This window comes from Anguilla anguilla, chromosome 11 (genome assembly GCF_013347855.1).
Source record: "Anguilla anguilla isolate fAngAng1 chromosome 11, fAngAng1.pri, whole genome shotgun sequence".
Lineage (NCBI taxonomy): Eukaryota > Metazoa > Chordata > Actinopteri > Anguilliformes > Anguillidae > Anguilla > Anguilla anguilla.
The window spans coordinates 40,647,725-40,668,142 of NC_049211.1; the positions used below are offsets into that span (position 1 = coordinate 40,647,725).

The 20,418-nt window shown below is 40.4% G+C and overlaps 2 protein-coding genes and 1 pseudogene across 12 annotated transcripts in view; all 3 read right to left on the minus strand.

The window, feature by feature from the left end:
• LOC118208713 overlaps positions 1–20,418 on the minus strand; it is a 195,067-nt pseudogene that overhangs the window by 96,537 nt on the left and 78,112 nt on the right.
• Positions 1–20,418, minus strand: part of LOC118208715 (CMRF35-like molecule 8) — a 116,672-nt gene that overhangs the window by 32,866 nt on the left and 63,388 nt on the right. Inside the window, exons 4-8 of one of the 6 annotated variants that reach the window (XM_035383641.1) lie at positions 6,141–6,473; positions 5,566–5,698; positions 5,094–5,188; positions 2,524–2,564; positions 1,722–2,255 (exon numbers count right to left, since the gene is read on the minus strand). The exons of 3 other annotated variants lie outside the window; for them this stretch is intronic. In XM_035383641.1, the coding sequence (XP_035239532.1) occupies positions 2,100–2,255; positions 2,524–2,564; positions 5,094–5,188; positions 5,566–5,698; positions 6,141–6,473 (758 nt within the window). In that variant the 3' untranslated portion in view covers positions 1,722–2,099. Of the gene's footprint in view, positions 1–1,721; positions 2,256–2,523; positions 2,565–5,093; positions 5,189–5,565; positions 5,699–6,140; positions 6,474–6,900; positions 7,231–7,708; positions 7,869–20,418 lie in introns of those variants that run through there. 2 more of the 6 variants (XM_035383643.1, XM_035383637.1) reach the window with 2 other exon arrangements.
• Positions 16,875–20,418, minus strand: part of LOC118208718 (polymeric immunoglobulin receptor-like) — a 4,396-nt gene continuing 852 nt past the window's right edge. The window contains exons 2-6 of one of the 6 annotated variants that reach the window (XM_035383647.1): positions 20,273–20,418; positions 19,514–19,846; positions 18,936–19,068; positions 18,307–18,417; positions 16,875–17,307 (exon numbers count right to left, since the gene is read on the minus strand). The exon at positions 20,273–20,418 is cut by the window's right edge and continues 184 nt beyond it. In XM_035383647.1, the coding sequence (XP_035239538.1) occupies positions 17,292–17,307; positions 18,307–18,417; positions 18,936–19,068; positions 19,514–19,846; positions 20,273–20,418 (739 nt within the window). In that variant the 3' untranslated portion in view covers positions 16,875–17,291. Of the gene's footprint in view, positions 17,308–17,963; positions 18,227–18,306; positions 18,418–18,935; positions 19,069–19,513; positions 19,847–20,272 lie in introns of those variants that run through there. The other 5 variants (XM_035383645.1, XM_035383646.1, XM_035383648.1 and 2 more) reach the window with 5 other exon arrangements.

The window sequence follows — 20,418 nt, forward strand, 5'->3', positions numbered from 1 at the left end:
CAGTTTACTTTCCATTCTGTAACTTTCATTCCCATTCAACAGATTTCCCAGTAGAGAGAGCTAGTGGACAGCATGAAAACAACATGAAAGCAGTATTTTATATTATAATGCTGCACAGGTTCACCATTCATGTGGTCTGACATTTTAGCTATATATTCAGACAAGCTCATGAATGATTTTGTCCATGATTTAGTGTCCCCATATGATGTACTGTGGTATGTGGACTTTATCTTGGTATGTACCAGGTTTATCATGATGAGAAACTAACTGACCCAGGGCCTAACTGGCAGAAACGGAACCTGCATACACACTGCCCGCCCCCCCCCCCCCCCCCCCCCAACAAAAAAAAAAAAGATCTGATGCTCAGCAGTCACTGCATCCTCTTGCAGAGTTTATGCATGCTGCAGACATACAGTGAGTACTAATAAGCTCCTGAACATTTTTAATGATGCCAGAAAAAAGTATATGCATTCTACTGTTTGTATATAACATATTTGATGTTGTCAATGTGTTTTGACAGCATGCCTTCTTCCCACAAGGTGTTTGTAGGGAGGAAAATGCTTTCATGCGCACCATGCTGCTTTATGATGAAATGCACAGTAAATGCGTGTATTCCATTTTGAGTGCATTTCATGTGTGACTTCACTGAGGAGGCATGCTGAAAGACAAAATGTCCGGCCCCTTTTCTGTTTACCCACCAGATTCAAATCACAATCAGTCTGTACTAGCAGCGCAGATACATCAGTTAGACTAGTAGCATACACCAGTTATACATTTGAAGAAATGTTGTTGTCGTATTGTTGAACTTGCATTCATAAATAAAAAGCCTGTGATTTCTGTGTCTTCTTAAAAAAGGAATTTGGACATTGAGGAAATGGTTATTTACAATCCTTCATGCAACTGTAATGTTCTGTCAGTTAAAAGCAGCCCACCTCTGAGGGGGATTTATATTCTAATTTATACATGTTTAGTCAATGTGCCAAACCAGCTTTCTCCAAATATGAAGAACTCCTGTTAAATGGCTGTATTCAAAACCAAGTAACAGAGAAAAACGTGCAAACTAACAATCTACTAGGATACCCCTTTGTAACAATTTGTAGTCCTTCTCTCCACAAACCACACAATCCTCAGTTCTGGGACGCACACAGGTTTTATTGTGCGCTGGTTACATGGACGTCGGTACACACACACACACACACACACACACACACACACACACACACGGTAAGGAAGGGGATTACACAGCACGTCGCCCCGCGTGCGTCTCTCATTCAGTGCCCCGGTCTCACTGCAGGCAGAACATATAAACAGTTACCAATCAGTCGTAATTGCAAACAGCCGTGGGTGCTGAACCACCTAAACCGCTCCCTCTCCACCTGCATATAGCGCCCTAACCACACCAGCCCTCCACACCCTTATTTCTGAATTCCATTAAACTGGTATACAGGTTTCCCAGCAGTGAACTGGCGAACTGTCCTGGGTGTATTCCTGCATCTCGCCCAATGCATCCTGGAATAGGCTCCAGCATCCCCCGCGACCCTGAGGATCTAGATGATGGATGGATGGATGGATGGATGGAACACAGGTGTCATACCCTTTCCATGTACCAATGTTGCAGCAATTGGCTTGCATGCAAAGCTGAAATGGTATTACACTGCTCAAACTGTTTTTACACAGAAAGTGCTGTAGACTTTTATAATGCAGTACTCTCACAGCAAGCACACCAGGGTCAAATACTTTAATCCTTTAGCCAGCAGTGAAACTCCTACAGACCATTGACAATTTAAAAAGCAACATCTTTTTTTGAAAAAAAATTCAGAAGAAAATGAATCTTATTTTCATATAATTCGAATTTCCATTAAATGACATTTTCATATAATTATAAGGGTTATGTAATTACACGTTTTGATGAGGGACACATTTTGGTAAAAATTCTCAGGGAACAACTGAACAACTGTTTTCGAATGTTAGCAGGTGGCCATATAAAATTTGACCCAGGTTTTAATAAGAAACAAAATAAAATCTCAGCATGAGGCAATTCCGGTGAGTGTCAAGTGACTGTCTGGCAGCGTTGTCTAAAATGTCTAAAAATGGGGCTTTCAGGAGTTAATAGTAGAGTACACAACTTGGTCCTGTGGAGGAGGGCTCTGTGAGCACTGGTGTGGATTCACATCAGAGTAAACCATGTCACTCGGCTCCTGTGTGCTGTCATTGGTCAGAACTTCAGCATAGGTCGCTTCAGCGACTCCTGGGGGCTACAATGGGGAGGAAATAATGCAACACTTTACTGTAGGTTCATAAAGCCTTTATGAACTTTACCATCATAGCTATGGGATCCTTATGTCATGGATATGAATGCATATAGACTTCATAAAAGCTACATAACCACAACTCTCGCTAATGAATGTAAAGTAGAAAAGATAACACACATTTCATTTCCTATGAACAATTCATGAACATTGTAAAGGGGATGAAACATCACTTGTGAATTTCAAAGACCATCTCATTCAAAGACCAAAGTACCTTTTCATTTTTGTCTTCCACAGCTGGTCTTTTTTTTTTACCTGAAATGAAATGGGAGTCAGAGTCATGTGACTGCAGGTTTGTACACACTAAGCAGCAGTGGTACCCCTTAATTCCACAAATACTGTTTCTGTACAAATAGCTATAAGTCGTATTGTTTGAAGAAGCTCTCTAACAATATAACCACAGATTTTGTAGTCTCACCAGAGACTTAGCTCCATATAGAACACTGAAATTTCTATTTTTGTTGTCATTATTAATTAATGTGGCCAAGTGACCATGATATCATTATACTGTGACCATGTGATGTACTGTTATAATTGATATTGTGTGCTCCAGGTTCATAATTTTTAGTGAATATTAATATATATATATAAGTACAGTACAGTACGCAGCCTCCGTTCGGCTACTCAGGAAAATAAAGCTGTTTTTTCAAGACTACCTTTGAAATGAATTAAGTGCAGTGCACTGTAATGTATCCGGAAGCCACTTGATTAACATGGGGGTTTTCTGTGTTCAATTGGATACACTCCATACATAATACAAGTGAATATGACTGATGGGTCCTCTCAGTGAGTTTTCTATGGAAGCTTGCCTTCTAAAGTGAAAACTTGACGGAATTATTTATCAACCGTAACTAAGGAGAGCTGGACTTTGGCAGAGACTAATCACATAAACTCAGTAAACAGGAACAACTTTGTTGATGCGTGGAAACAAAATCCCTGTAAAAATGTCTTTAAATTGATTAAAAATCTGAGTTTTTTTTTTTTTTTGACAAAAATAGGTAAATACCGAGCCTTATCTGTGCTGAAAAATAGTCCTTGAAACTCTTGTCACCAAAGAGGTTTCTTAACTTACTTTGGTTAAGACAACTGAAGGGAGGAGGAACAGAGTTGAATATGTGGTAAGTCTGTGGTATATACACTATATCCACTCTCATTCTGTACCATTATAAGGGCCTGTGAAGATTTTCAGAGCTTGGTTCTTTACAGAAACAGGCCGGCATGACAGTTGCAGTTTTTATTCTGAGGAAGAGAAATTAATCAAGATATGGTTAACCACTTCCTCTTTGAAATTCTGTTGTTCACTAAGTTTGGCTCTGGACAGTATCTGTAAATGCGTAGCCAATATAAAAGAAGAAATTCTAAATGCGTAGTAATTTTAAAACATTTAGATATACCTCCCCGAAAAGGACATCATCAGATGTCCAGTAAACGTTTTTGTGTCCCTCCAGACAATCAAGTTACCACACAAGCTACAGTTGAGGCCAAAAGTTTGCATTCACCTGGGCTAAAGATATTCAGACTCAGTTTTTCACAACTCGACACATTTCATGTTACCATACATTTCTTATGGCAAATCAATTAGGGCATCTACTTTGTTCACATCAGAGGTCATTTTAAAACAATTGATTAGATACTGATTTATTTCAGCTTTAATTCCTTATATCAGAATTACAGTGGGTCAAAAGTTTACATACACCAAGTTGACTGTCTCTTTAAACAGTCTGGAAGATTCCAGAAATTGATGTAATGACTTTTTAGAAGCTTCTGATTGGTCAATTGTCATAATTGAGTTAATTGGGAGTTAATTGGTACCTGTGGCTGTATTTAAGTCCCTTCCTTCAGAGCCACTGCCTTTTTGCCCTTGACACCATGAAAAAATCCAAGCAACTCAGCCAAGGCCTCAGAAAAAAAAAAGAAAAAAAAGTGGACCTCCACAAGTCCAGTTCCTCCTTAGGAGCAATTTCCAAACAACTTAAGGTACCACGAGCTTCTGTACAAACAATTGTATACAAATATAAAAATCTTGGGACCACACAGACACTGCATCATTCAGAAAGGAGGCAGAAATGAACTCCCAGGACTGAACAAACTTTGGTTCAACTGAACCCGAAGACAACAACAAAGTAACTGGTGGAGGAGTTGGAGGCATCAGGTACAAATGTATCTACATCCACCATTAAGAGACTCCCACATCACCATGTTGTGAAAGGAAGAAGCCCCTACTCCAAGACCAGAATAAAAAAAGCCAGAATGAAGTTTGCAGCTGATAACCAGGATGAAGACCTAGCATTTTGGAGAAGTGTTCTCTGGTCAGATGAAACAAAAATTGAACTGTTTGGCCATAATGGTCAGCGCTATGTATGGCGGAAAAAGGGTGAGGCTTTTAATCCAAGAACACCATCCCAACTCTGAAGCATGGGGGTGGTAGCATCATGTTGCGGGGGTGTTTGGCTGGAAAAAGGACTGGTGCACTTCAGAAAATAGATAGCTTCATGAGGAATGAGGATAATCTGGAAATACTGAAGCAACACCTCAAGACATCTGCTAGAAAGTTAGAACTCGGTTGCAACTGGGTCTTCTAACTGAATAATCCTAAGCATGCCTCCAAATTTGTAACAAAATGGCTTGAAGACAACAAAGTGAAAGTATTGGAGTGGCCGTCACACACCACACACATGCTTCTAAGAGAAGTCAAAAACAGCACTGCCGCCAAAAAGAGGAAGCAGTCACTGGTGCTTTCCACATTGAAAATAGACAGCTGCTTTCCGATAAGGATTAACTCACGTTTGATCTTCCATGCAACGCCAGCGGCCACACAGCAGAGCAGCAGAAGAGCTCCAGCGGAAATGGCGAGAGTGGGCAGCGGGGATGAAGGCGCCCTATCAGGGAGGAAATACCAGGCAACCAATAAGAGCGAGGCACTTTTCCTCAGGAGAGACAGACTCTCTGACAGAGACACGCTCTGTCATGTCAGCATGTTCATGTGCAGCAGTCATAAATGGAGCTTTGTTTGGGGTCATCCTTCTGTGCTGCTGGTTACGTTGATGTTTAAATTTATCACAGATTTGAAGAAAACATTTGTTAAATTATTTTGAGAATTCGTTGCTGACGTTGATGTATCATCTGATGTTATTTTTATTGTGTCACCCTGGTCATGACAGTATCATTTTCCTGTAGTAACCTTTTCAAATAATCTGCATTGTTTAACGCTCAACTTATTTTTGCATTTTTTGTTTTGTGATTATGGTTTACTTACGGAGGATTCTTTGCTATTGTTGGTCCTTCTTGTTTTTTTGTTGAGTTCCAATTCCCCTTTTCTGGTTTTCCTACTGTGGATGCAGGAATTGATTCTACTGGAGTCTTGGATGTGGTTGACATTTCAGAATGGTCAATATATATTTTTTAAACAAAATGATATGCATGAAAAAGTTTCAATGATTTGCAAAAAAGTGAACTTTAAGATTTGTGGTTCTTAAAGTAGCATAATCAGTAATACATGAAATTAGATATATTACATTACATTACATTACAGGCATTTGGCAGACGCTCTTATCCAGAGCGACAAACAACAAAGTGTATAACCATAACCAGGAACAAGTATGACGAAACCCCTAGAGAGTACCGGTCCAAGTGCAGGGAACAACAGCATAGTTCAACTTGGACCCCGAAGGTTAAACTGATTAACACTAACAACGAGAACGGCAACAACGCAGTCTATGGAAAAAATACAAGTAGTAGTTAAGACAGTTAATACACCTAAGTCATATATTTCAACAGATTTCACTTAAAGCATCCTTCCAGGTACCCATGATGCAGTGTGAGCACCCTTACCTGCTTCAACTTCCAGGTGCACCGGAACCTGATTGCCACTGAGGGAGGAATGTCCCTTCACTCCACAATAGTACACACCAGTGTCCTGTGCTGTGAGGTTACTGATGGTGATCAGGAACTGTCTGTTGGAACGGTCATCTATGATCTGGGTTCTATTTTCTCTCTCTTTATTTTCAGTGTCCACCACAGGGCTGCATCCGTCCTCACCAGCTTTTTTACACCAGTATTTAACACTATCAGTGTAATCTGCAGAATACTGACATCTGATTGTTTCACTGCTGGATGCTTGCCCAATTACATTCACTGGGCCCCAGAGATCTGGTATGGTCGCACCTAGAGGAATTTTTAAAAATGTGTGAAAAGAAAAACACTTGATTACCATAGCGTGAATAAATTAGCTCCGTTTGCTATAGTCTGAAATGCTTCTTTAGAACGGCTGTCTTTTCCCTCATGTTGTAAACCAGTCCCACACAGTAAAATGTCCAGTGTTAATTATACTCTAATAGAGCACATAATGAGTCCAACAGGGACCGTATGCACTCTGCCAGAGCTGATTTAACACAGTTTACTGTGCTGTGCCCATCACCTGAAACATATTACTCAGTATTGGAGTATTTATCTGATTCATATCCATATACATGTTTTCTCACTTATCTCTATTTGCTAATGATATTTTGGTTTGGATTTCTTGACAATATGAACAACTCAAAAGTCATTTCCTGTCATAATTAGCACTATGACAGGGATTCATGAAAAATACCTTTTTTGACACTGATGTACACTGATGGACTCATTTCGTCGAACCATCTTGGTATTGCTATTCCACACTGATGCCATCCATTGTCCTCCTCTCTCAGATCCTTCATAGTTACAGAGAACACTCTCTCTGTTTTATTATCTCTAATCGACATTCTTTCGTCTTTGGTGGTGCCATCAGTCTTCACCAAATCGCTACAACGCCGTGGTATTTTTTCTTTGCACCAGTATTTCTGATTCTTATCATAACCTGTATATCTACAGGGGACAGTCACGCTGTCACCCACCAAGACCCTCACCTCCCCTGGACCCCAGACAACAGCAGAGTAGGCTCCTAAAAAAAGCACAGAAGAAATGTTTTATGATAAGGCTTAAGTGTAGTGTAGCCATTTTATCACTATAGTAAGGCTCCTCAGTACAATGGCACAGAAAAACATTTCAGATTAATACTCCACCATAGACACTATGCACATATTCTATAACAACATTAATTTAACACTAATGTTATGAATGTGTTCTCCATGAATTATGCCCAACCCAGTCATAGCATAATTCAGCTTATATTCAGCACATCGCTTAATACAGCCATTACAGAACATTTACAGCTTATATAAACATGTATAAGAGCTTACCATAGATATACCATAGACAGTCATATACATAACCCATATGAGGTTAAGCACGTTTTCTTTAAGTTTCCACATTTCTGCTCAGCATTCATTGCGTGGATAAAACCACCACGCTCCTGTTTTATAATAATGGATCGCATCAGCCAATCAGAATGAGAGTAAAACAGAGATGCGTGTGTTTACCTGAGAGGAAGGAGAGGACCAAAGCCAGCCTCATTGCTGCTGGATCTGAAGGCGACGCTTCTGTTTTGGAGCGTGTATCTGAGAGGAACACAAACGGTCTGTGTCCTTCCTGTTCTTAGCTGGGTGTGTGCTGTAATTAACCGAGTGAAGGGAAGGAAATGCAACTGTGGCAAGGGCGTGACTGCAGGTTTAAGCTCGAGCTTGCACAGGAGTCCTAGGAGTCTGGTGCTTTTATTCACCATGTTAACTCTTTTAACTACAGCCTTGACCTGCTCATATGCAACATTTAGCCACTGTGTATGTATAATACAGCATACACAATTTTAACTATATTTAAGCATTTTGTACTGTACATAATTTCCAAAATAGTTATGGGCAGACCCTAATTATAATTGTTCAGTTTTCATAGATATTTTCTCAAACAACCAAAGATATTATAACACTGCCAGTTCTCTGAATGACTCATTTGAGCTGGTGTTTATGATGTGGTAACATTTGTGGGTGCATGTACGTGTGTGTGTGTGTGCGCATGTGTGTGTGACTCACAGTTGTACTCTTGAGTTTGGTTACGCTTGGTTACTCTTGAGCAGTTAGCTGTACTTGGGTGTAAATGTGGACTCATTAGGCATCATTTGGTTCTTCTGGACACTCCCCTATCAATTTTATTATGTTCAGTAATCTGCACAACATTCTGTTTCAATGTGTGATGGACCATTTCATGTTGTTTAAGTGAGCCATTAATTCTCTCATCAGATCACTGTCTCCTCTCTCTCTGTTCCCTCCCCCTTCTCTCTCTCTCTCTCTTTCTCTCTCTCTTTCTGTCTCCCTCTCTTTCTCTCTCTCTCTCTGTTAAATAGACACAAACTCACAGCAGACTCACTCACATGATTTAACTAATGAACAGGCAATACAGAAAAGGTGCTAAAATAAGAAATAAACTTCACATTACTGTGAAAATGAATTCACAAGTTGTTTTGAGAGGCTCTCAATTTTGAACTGTCTGTCCCTTTTGCACTAGCCTACTGTTAGGAAAATCTAGAGGCCAGAGGGAGTAAAATTTTATTTATTTATTTGTTTAGCTGAGAAACTATGTTTTAAAGCCCATGGCACAATTTAAACTTATGAGGAATTTAGTTTGTAGGCTAACCCATTGTATAACCCAATGTTATAACTCAGCCTGTTCTAATCTCATTACCTCAGTCTGCAGTCTTTTTGCCATTTGCAGGCTAGCTAGCTAAGTAACATGGAGAGGTTTATTAGAACAGAGGCACCACAGCTTCAAAGCACCGGCACCAAACCAAGTATGATAGCCAGTTAACCTATTTGGGATTTACTTGGACATGATCGAGTGCACCTCAGTGTGATTTGCAAAAACAAGATGGAAACGAAAGGCATTTCGAAGACAGCAGATGGGGTTAGAGGAGTTTAGCAACATGAGGAGCGTGAGGTGGGGATTTCTGCGTGTATATGTGTGTGTGTGTGTGTGTGTGTGTGTGTGTGTATGTATGTGTGTGTGCACATGTGTGTGTGTGTGCACGTGTGAATATGTGTGTATATCTATGTGTGTGTGTGCACATGTGTATATGTGTGTGTTTGTTCGTGTGTGTGCACGTCTGTGTGTGTGTGTGTGTGTGTGTATGTGCACATGTGTATATGTGTGTGTTTGGGTGTGTGTGTGCGTGTGTGTGTGTGTGTACACGTGTGTATATGTGTGTGTATGTATGTGTGTGTGTGTGTGCACGTGTGTATGTGTGTGCACGTTTCTATAGGTGTGTGTATGTATGTGTGTGTGTGAATGTGTGTGTGCACGTGTGTATATATGTGTGTGTGCGTGTGTATATGTGTGTATGTGTGTGTATGTGTGTGTGTGTGTGTGCACGTGTGTATGTGTGTGTGTGTGTGTGCACGTGTGTATGTGTGTGTACGTTTCTATAGGTGTGTGTATGTATGTGTGTGTGTGTGTGAATGTGTGTGTGCACGTGTGTATATATGTGTGTGTGCATGTGTATATGTGTGTGTTTGTGTGTGTGTGCACGTGTGTGTGTGTGTGTGTGCACGTGTGTATATATGTGTGTGTGTATGTGTGTGTGTGTGTACACGTGTGTGTATGTATGTGTGTGCATGTTTCTATAGGTGTGTGTATGTGCATGTGTGTGTGTGTATATGTGTGTTTGTGCGTGTGTGCATGTGTGTGTGTGCATATGTGTATATGTGTATATGCACGTGTGTATATGTGTGTGTGCGTGTGTGCATGTGTGTGTGTGTGCACATCTGTATATGTGTGTGTGTGTGTGTGGACATGTGTATATGTGTGTGTTTGTGTGTGTGTGCACGTATGTGTGTGTGTGTGTGTGTGTGTGTATGTGCACATGTGTATATGTGTGTGTTTGGGTGTGTGCGTGTGTGTGTCTGTGTACACGTGTGTATATGTGTGTGTATGTATGTGTGTGCACGTTTCTATAGGTGTGTGTATGTATGTGTGTGTGTGAATGTGTGTGTGCACGTGTGTATATGTGTGTGTGCGTGTGTGCATGTGTGTGTGTGTGTGCTTGTGTGTATATGTGTGTGTGTGTGTGTGTGTGTGGACATGTGTATATGTGTGTGTTTGTGTGTGTGTGTGTGTATGTGCACGTGTGTATATATGTGTGTGTGTATGTGTGTGTGTGTGCACGTGTGTTTATGTGTGTGTATGTATGTATATGTGTGTGTGTGTGTGTTTGCACGTTTGTATAGGTGTGTGTATGTGTGTATGTATGTGTGTGTGTGCACGTTTGTATATGTGTGTGTGTGCACATGTGTATATGTGTGTGTATGTTTGTGTGTGTGTGTGTGCGTGCACATGTGCATATGTGTGTGTATGTGTGTGTGTTTGTGTATGTGTGTGTGTGTGCGTGCACGTGTGTATATGTGTGTGTGTGTGCACGTGTGTATATGTGTGAGTATGTTTGTGTGTGTGTGCACGTGTGTGTGTGTGTGTGTGTGCACGTGTGAGACCCTGCAAGACTACATGCCTAACATTTCCCTTTAAGTTTGAATGCAATCTTTAGGTAGGCCAGTCCTTGTCATGAATGAGTCTGACCCCCCTTCCCTTCTCTCCTACACCTTAACTTGGCATCACCCAATCGGGGCAAACATCCTCAAGCCATGCTGGGTAAGGTATTTAAGATGGCCATAGGAAAAAGTTGTGTTGTGTTGCGGTTGGTTTCTGAGCCTATGGAGACGGCGTTTTTCTCTTTTTATTTTGATGGTGGTTCCTTTGTTGTGTGTTTTTAGCTGGTTTCCTTTCATCCTGTGGCGCTTAAACTAGAAGTGGGTAACACTTTGACAAGATCTGTCTTGTCTGTCTCTCTCTCTCTTTTCTGGTATTACCAAATCAATTGTTTATGGTTTTGTATAATGTCTTCTGTTCTGTCATTTAGAAGTAGTGCGTCTGAATTCAATAAAGAATGTATGCTTTCAATTCATTAATCTAAGTGACTTCTTTGTATTGAATTCAATTGTTTAATCTTAAAACCTGATAGAGAGCTTGTTTCGACTTATTGGTAGATTCCACCAGTTTACTGTAGACTGATCTACCAATGAATTCGGCAATTTACTTAATAAATCCCATTTTGAACAATAATTATTAAATTTAATCACATAAAATATGTTTTGTATGTAGGTTAAGTGAGGGAGCATGCAATAGCACTTGTTCAGTATTGTTCAGTTTTCAGAGTGCTGAACATTTTAACAAGGGCATTGGCTTTTGGAAACACTGGATACAGAAAATAAACATATTTTTAATTAATCCTTGCTTGTCCTACAGTGCGTATATTTGTGAGTTGTGTGTGTGTGTGTGTGAGTGTGTGTGTGTGTGTGTATGTGTGTGTGTATGTTTGTATGTGTGTATATGTGTGTGTTTGTGCATGTGTGTGTACGTGTTTGTATGTATGTATGTATGTATGTGTGTGTGTGTGTGTGTGTGTGTACGTGTTTATATGTGTGTGTTTGTATGTGTGCGTGCGTGTGTGGGTGTTTGTGTGAGTTTGTGTGTGTCTGTGTTTTGTGTGGGCAATTATTTCAACCTGCATTACCATCGATATCCCCATGGGGGCATTGTAGGCTTTGGACTGTCCTAATCGCTTGGCATGATTATACTTTTGGTGAGCAATTCTGACCCTCATAAAAGCAATTGGTGGAAGTGTTTCTACTTTAGAGAGTGCAGATAGTGAACAAAACATGGAAAGATAGTCGTGCTCCAACAGTAAAGGGCTCTGGTAATTTTGTGTTTGCATACTGGTGTACTCTGAGTACTGTCATGGCACTGAATGGTCAGCATCACTCCATGTTAAATATTTATTTTCTTCAGAGGGCAATGTCATTCAAGTTGACACTACCCCTTTTCACAAAACGTTACCTCAGTGGTTTGAAGAGAAGAACACTGATATTACCCATATGGCCTTTTCAGTCACATGTTCTGAACCGCATTTATTATTCACAGTCCATATTCTGCAAGGGCACCTGATACAGCTTTCTCCAGTTCCACCAACTAACTGTGAGTTGATTGACTCTCCTGTGGAAAAGTGATGCCATTCTGCAGAACTCCAGACTCTGATAGACTCTGTGCCACAGTGCATACAGACTGTACTGACCACATGCAATGGCACAGCACCAGCACACTATTAAATGATTTTATATTGCTGTTGTTTTTGTGCTATGTTTTGTTTATTATCAATAATTGTGCACTTTTTTATTCATAATTAAATGTAGATTTAATCATAGGCATTTAAATGGCTTGTTTATTGAACTTGCAGTTCTACAAAGTGACAACATTTCCCTTGAGCTATAAAATAACTTAATATTGGACTGAGATTCTAATATGCCTTCCAGTGCATTGAGGCAGTTTTCATGAGCATAACAAGAAAAAATGCTTATGATAAGACTCAAATAAAATAAACAATTTAAATAATCAAGGCTTTCAAAGCAGACACAAATGACTTAGAGTTTGCTCCAGGCAAACAGGTTAAAAGCAGTAGAAACAGACCGAGAATTCGGTCTGCTGAATTAGAAACTTTAATTCCAGTACAAACAATAAGAATTATTAAACAACATGTAGGTACATATTTGTAAGAATTGATTATTTAACTTTCTCACCACTAGTGAAAATGTCAATGATAGTCAGATGAATAATTTGCAACATTATTGCAAAATTGTTATTCACAGATTTGAATTATTTTTGCTCTTTGGTCTTTGTGTTTCATCCAAAAACACATATTTGGTCACATGTATAAATTAAGAAATACTTAATATTGCCATGAATCAGACGTGATAGTATGTGAGAAAAAAGTTCATTCACATATTATGGTGCATTGTTTTTGTGTCCAACCAGACAGCTTGATTTTTCAGGTAATGTCCACTGTTAAATCACAGTGATATATAATTTTGCAAAACATACGTATGTGGTGACATGCAACAAAATCTTGACTTTAAGAGAACAGATTAAAAAACTATATTATTTCACATGCTATGTTCTGAAACAGTGGTAACCATCCCTTGTTCCTGGAGAGCAACCAACCTCTAGGCACACTTGACTCTACTGATAAGCAGCTGAACAAGACCTCTAGCTGTTGAATGAGGTGTGCTTTGCTAGGGTGGTAGTGAAAACCTACAGGCCGGTAGCTATTCTGACTTTTGGTTTCAGGCTATCGGCTAACTATCCAAAGTTCAGTGTTCAAAGCTGCCCTGTGCCCAATACCCTAAAAATACTAGTTTTCAGTTAGATTTGAGGAGACAGATAGGGACCGGCATTACTGGTCGGTTTGTGGTACGTTCCCTCTTACCCATTCCCCACTCACTTCCCTCATCATTCATCCTGTTACAGTCTGACTCAGATTGTAACACCTCCGAAGACCTGGTGTACAGAGCGTGGGTAGCCCATGTCTGATTGTCGATGGTCTGGGCTTTTACATCCAGCCTGTAGATGGCAGTGCATGACAGCGATTGAGAACAGGTTGCAGGGATAGGACCGGACCTGGATCAAATACATATTTAAAGTATTTTAATTAGTAATTTTTTAAAAAATTATTTGAAAAACACCATTTACAAATACTGAGTATTTAAATAACAAATTGTATTTGAAAATCATTTAAGAAGCATTTGCATGCATTTGCAATTACTTTCAAATATTACATTTCAAATATTACTTTCTTCAAAAAAAGTAGGCCAGTGATGCAGCATGTGCAATTGCACCAAGCTGTTGAAAGATCTAAAAAGTACTGAATATGTGAAAACCTATCAGCTCTGACAGCTGACAGCTGTCTAATTAGAGGACAGTATTTTGATGAGAATGCGTCAGGTGACTGCAGACCAATCCCAGTCCAGTTGTGCCATTTTCCATTGTTAATTAGTAGTGAATATGTACGGCTCAACCACTCCTATGCACACCACTTTTAGGTTTGGTTTCCGTCTCTGCAACCACCATCCATTCCATTGACTGCATGTCTGGTTGGGGTATATAAAGCCAGCTGGCTGGATTGGCAAATTGACAACAGGTGGCTGGGTCAGTATTTTTGAAATCATCATATCTGAACATTTTACACGTTATAATCTCAAATCCTTAAGCTAAATATGTCAGAGAATATATTATTCTGTATTGGCTACTGACTATACTATTCTGAGATAAATAAATCCTGGTTTTAATGACAGTAGTAATAATAATGTTAATAGTATTATACTTAATTTTTACTTTTAATTATAATTCAGTATTCAGTATTCTGCAGATTACACCGATAGTGTTAAGTACTGGTGTAAAAAAGCTGGTGTGGGGGGATGCAGCCCTGTGGTGGACACTGAAAATAAAGAGAGAGAAGACAGAACCCAGATCAGAGATTACCCTTCCAACAGACAGTTCCTGATCACCACCAGTAACCTCACAGCACAGGACACAATACATATTGGTATGTATTTGAAATATTTAAAATTGTATTTATGTTTTAATGTGTTTTAAAAAGCCTCTAAATACTATTTGAGAAAGTATTTGGTTTCCCAGTAAGGTATTTATTTAAAGGAATGTATTTTTAAATTCTATTAATTGGTTTTCCATTGAAATAATTTAAATAAATCAAATACAAAGTATTTCATGTGTAAATGCATTTGAAAATACTTCAAATATGTATTTACATACATTTTCAGATATAAATACAAATGCGACACATTCAGGTCATGCATTATCAATGGCTGCTGTGTGTATGATCATATAACCAGAGCCAACACATCACTGCCTCTGGCAGACATCTCCTCTTGCACTCATGAAAACAGCGCTTGCGTTTGATAGATTTATAAGGACAAAACGGTAAACATGATGCATATACCTGTCTGACAGGAAGCAGCACTTGAAGCTGGGGAAACACGTCTCCGACTGCCGGACCATCAGCACCGGTTCCCGTCAAGGCTACGTCCTTTCCCCTCTACTCTTCTCCCTGTATACAAACAGCTGCACCTCCAGTCATCAGTCAGTCAAGCTCCTGAAGTTTGCAGACGACACCTCTCTCATTGGGCTCATCTCTGGTGGGGATGAGTCTGTCCTGGTGCAGCCAAAACAACCTGGAGCTCAACGCTCTAAAGACAGTGGAGATGGTTGTGGACTTCAGAAAGAACCCAGCCCCACCCAACCCCATCACCCTGTGTGACTCCCCAGTCGACACTGTGGAAGCCTTCCGCTTCCTGGGCACCATCATCACCCAGGACCTCAAGTGGGAGCTAAACATCAGCTCCCTCACCAAGAAGGCACAGCAGAGGATATACTTCCTGCGGCAGCTGAAGAAGTTGAACCTGCCAATGCCAATGATGGTCCACTTCTACACCGCCATCATTGAGTCCATCCTCACCTCCTCCATCACCATCTGGTACACTGCTACCACTGCCAAGGACAAGGGCAGACTGCAGCGTATCATCCGCTCTGCTGAGAGGGTGATTGGCTGCAACCTGCCATCCCTCCAGGACCTGCACACCTCCAGGGCCCTGAGGCGGGCAGGAAAGATTGTGGCCGACCCCTCCCACCCTGGACACAAACTCAGAGCCCCCCCCCCCCCCCGCCAGCCCAGGTCCCTGCCCACTTACCCAGTGATGTCCCTTTCCCTCACAGTATGTGTCATACAAATATTCACCCCAATACCAACCCCCCACCCCCATCTTTGGAGCACAACTTTATTATTATTTTCTATGGTTATTTAATTTCTTATTTACCATTTAACTTGTAAATACTTCAGGCATATACATACCTACATACATACATACATACACTCACACATACATATATACACACATATACTTCTTTTTTCTTTCGTTCCTTCTTTCCTTCCCCCTCCTTTCCTATTCCCAGCCTTCTGCCACTCTCAGTGCACCCCATCTCTCCTTATATACAAACAATCTACTATTTTGTTGTGCAATGTAGCACTCAATTGTGCTGTGATGTTTTACAAACAGTTTAAATCTCTCAGTTCGTAAGGCCTCCCCAGATTTTGACCCAAAAATAAATATTTTCCCAAAAAGAATTATCATATTGACTATTGTTTGGGTATGATTTCTTAGATCTCCCAACAGCACTGTGGGCAAGTCTAGTTGAAACTGACCATTATAGCCAGAAAACCAGCCCTGAACCCGCATCCAACAAAGGCCCACAAACGGGCAATACCAAAATAAATGGCCCACTGGTCTCTTCTTGGCAGAATCTGCACTGTTCAATACCCCAAATATTAAGCATCTTTTTTGTAGCCAAAAACTTATACACAAACTCTTTCAAACACTCCCCTCCAGCAGGAGGCTGCGGTCCATCAGGACCAAAACCTCATGGCACAAGAACAGTTTTTTCCCCGACTGCAGCTGGCCTCATCAACAAGGCCCGGGACCCCCACTGACACTGTCTGTTATCCTGACCCCCACAGACACCAAACAGACAGCACCTGTACTTATTATAACACTTTGTCCCCTTGCACTGTGCTTATCCTTGCACTGTTTATTGTTTATGTTTATTGTTTGCACTATGTTTATGCTTATTGCACTATGTGTATTTTATTTTATTTCATTTTATTTATTTTATTTTATGTTCACTGTTATGCATCACCAGACCAAAACAAATTCCTTGAATGTGAAAACCTACTTGGCAATAAACCTGATTCTGATTCTGATATCCACGTGAGAGACAGGTTTTATTTCTGCAGATAGAGTCTGGCACTTACACACAGCAAAGAGCACAAATATGAACTGAAGAGCAGGGGCGCTGCCCTCTTCTTATAACTGAAAGTAAAAGTACATGATTGGTTTTGCTCAAACATGCGTAATTCTAAATCTGACTGGTGATTGGTTAATACATAAGTATATAGCGAAATATAACAGTAAATGATTGGTTATGTCTAACATATCATAAATACTGAATAAGCACACAAGAACCTAACATTAACCCACATTCTCTTGGTCTTGAAAAAATACTCTAAATGAGGAGCCAGCATTTAGTCATCATGTGAAATAAGTTTTGAGAGTCCAAAGGAACATGGCGTCAGATGCGATCCCTCCCTGGTATGGAAAGGGGGAGGATAAAGGGCCAAGCTCACCCATCTGGAGTCCTGGGAATGTATAAGAGAGAGAAACACACACACACACACACACGTACACACGCACACACACACGCGCACACATAAACACACATACACACACAGACACATGTACACACACACGCATGCACATGTACATACACACGCACACACACACATGCACATGAATACACACACACACACGTACACACACGCACACACACGCACATGAATACACACACACACACATAGACACATACACACAAACACACATGCACACATATGCACATGTACACACACGTACACACACACACACACACATGCGTACACACACACATGCATACATGCACGCATAAACACACACGCAGATGCAGACAAGACACACACATACATGGTAACAAGGAAATTATGGTAACACTATTTGCATTCCTAAAGCCTTTATAAACCTTCATATGATTGCTGTGAGCATATTAACTGGGTTTTAAGAGTTTGAGGCTTTATAGGAAGTGGCCCACATGACAGTTGCTGTGTTGCTGTTTTTATTTTCAGAAAGAGAAATGGTCTGTGGTAAACCACTGCTTCTTTGAGAAGTCTGTTTGCCTCTTATCAGTTAAATAAATAAATGATACATGTGCAGTAGTTTTATAGCATTTAGATTTATCTACTTATTGAAAAAAGGAGACTTCATGGGACGTGACTTCACTTTATCCTTTTCTTTATGTCACTCCAAACCATCATTTTAACATGCAAGCTGTTCACACTAGTATGGTGTCGAAGGAAACAACATTTATACATTGAGTGACTTGGTATTCCCAATACATCATCCGTCCAAGAAGCAGTCTGAAGAAGAGACTCCTCCAAACAGTAGAGACAGGTCTCCTGCAAACAACGAGCTCTAACTTCATGCTTCTTTAGTCTAAACTCCCCTGCAATGAAGCCATGGAGAATAATGCAACCGCCAAAAAGAGGAAGTAGTCATGAGTTTTCATGCTTAAAAAATAGACAACTGCTCTCAGACAAATATCGACTTACGTTTGACCTTGGATGCAAAAACAGGCCAGCGATGGATTGGTGTCCTGTCCAGGGTGCATTCCGGCCCCGGGCCCAGTGCATTCTGGGATAGGCTTCGGCCCCCCTGTGACCCTGACCAGGAATAAGCAGGTTAGATAATGGATGGGTGAAAGGATAGATGGATGATGGATGGATGGATGCAAACAGTAGCCACACATAAGAACTCCGGCGGAAATGGCGAGAGTGGGCAGCGGGAATGAAGCCCCCCCTATCAGGGAGGAAATACCTGGCAACCAATAAGAGCGAGGCACTTTTCCTCAGGAGAGACAGACTCTCTGACAGAGACACGCTCTGTCATGTCAGCATGTTCATGTGCAGCAGTCATAAATGGAGAGAGCTTTGTTTGGGGTCATCCTTCTGTGCTGCTGGTTACGTTGATGTTTAAATTTATCACAGATTTGTAAGAAAACATTTGTTGAATTATTTTGAGGGTCCGTTGCTGACGTTGATGTATAATCTGACATCATTTTTATTGTGTCACCCTGGTCATGACAGTATCATTTTCCTGTAGTAACCTTTTAAAATAATCTGCATTGTTTAACGCTCAACTTATTTTTGCATTTTTTGTTTTGTGATTATGGTTTACTTACGGAGGATTCTTTGCTATTGCTGGTCCTTCTTGTTTTTCTGTTGACCTCCAATTCCCCTTTTCTGGTTTTCCTACTGTGGATGCAGGAGTTGATTCTACTAGAGTCTTGGATGTGGTTGACATTTCAGAATGGTCTATATATATTTTTTAAACAAAATGACATGCATGAAAAAGTTTCAATGATTTGCAAAAAAGTGAACTTCAAGATTTGTGGTTCTTAAAGTATCATAATCAGTAATACATGAAATTAGATATATTACATTACATTACATTACAGGCATTTGGCAGACGCTCTTATCCAGAGCGACAAACAACAAAGTGTATAACCATAACCAGGAACAAGTATGACGAAACCCCTAGAGAGAAGTACCGGTCCAAGTGCAGGGAACAACCGCATAGTTCAACTTGGACCCCGGAGGTTAAACTGATTAACATTAACAACGAGAACGGCAACAACGCAGTCTATGGAAAAAATACAAGTAGTAGTTAAGACAGTTAATACACCTAAGTCATATATTTCAACAGATTTCACTTAAAGCATCCTTCCAGGTACCCATGATGCAGTGTGAGCACCCTTACCTGCTTTAACATTCAGGTGCACCGGAACCCGATTGCCACCGAGGGAGGAATGTCCCCTCGCTCCACAATAGTACACGCCAGTGTCCTGAGCTGTGAGGTTACTGATGGTGATCAGGAACTGTCTGTTGGAACGGTCATCTCTGATCTGGGTTCTATTTTCTCTCTCTTTATTTTCAGTGTTCACCACAGGGCTGCATCCGTCCTCACCAGCTTTTTTACACCAGTATTTAACACTATTGGTGTAATCTGCAGAATACTGACATCTGATTGTTTCACTGCTGAATGCTTGCCCAATTACATTCACCGGGCCCCAGAGATCTGGTATTGTCGCAGCTAGAGGAATTTAAAAAATGTGTGAAAAGAAAAACACTTGATTACCATAGCGTGAATAAATTAGCTCCGTTTGCTATAGTCTGAAATGCTTCTTTAGAACGGCTGTCTTTTCCCTCATGTTGTAAACCAGTCCCACACAGTAAAATGTCCAGTGTTAATTATACTCTAATAGAGCACATAATGAGTCCAACAGGGACCATATGCACTCTGCCAGAGCTGATTTAACACAGTTTACTGTGCTGTGCCCATCACCTGAAACATATTACTCAGTATTGGAGTATTTATCTGATTCATATCCATATACATGTTTTCTCACTTATCTCTATTTGCTAATGATATTTTGGTTTGGATTTCTTGACAATATGAACAACTCAAAAGTCATTTCCTGTCATAATTAGCACTATGACAGGGATTCATGAAAAATACCTTTTTTGACACTGATGTACACTGATGGACTCATTTCGTCGATCCATATTGGTACTGATATTCCACACTGATACCATCCATTGTCCTCCTCTCTCAGATCCTTCATAGTTACATAGAACACTCTCTCTGTTTTATTATCTCTAATC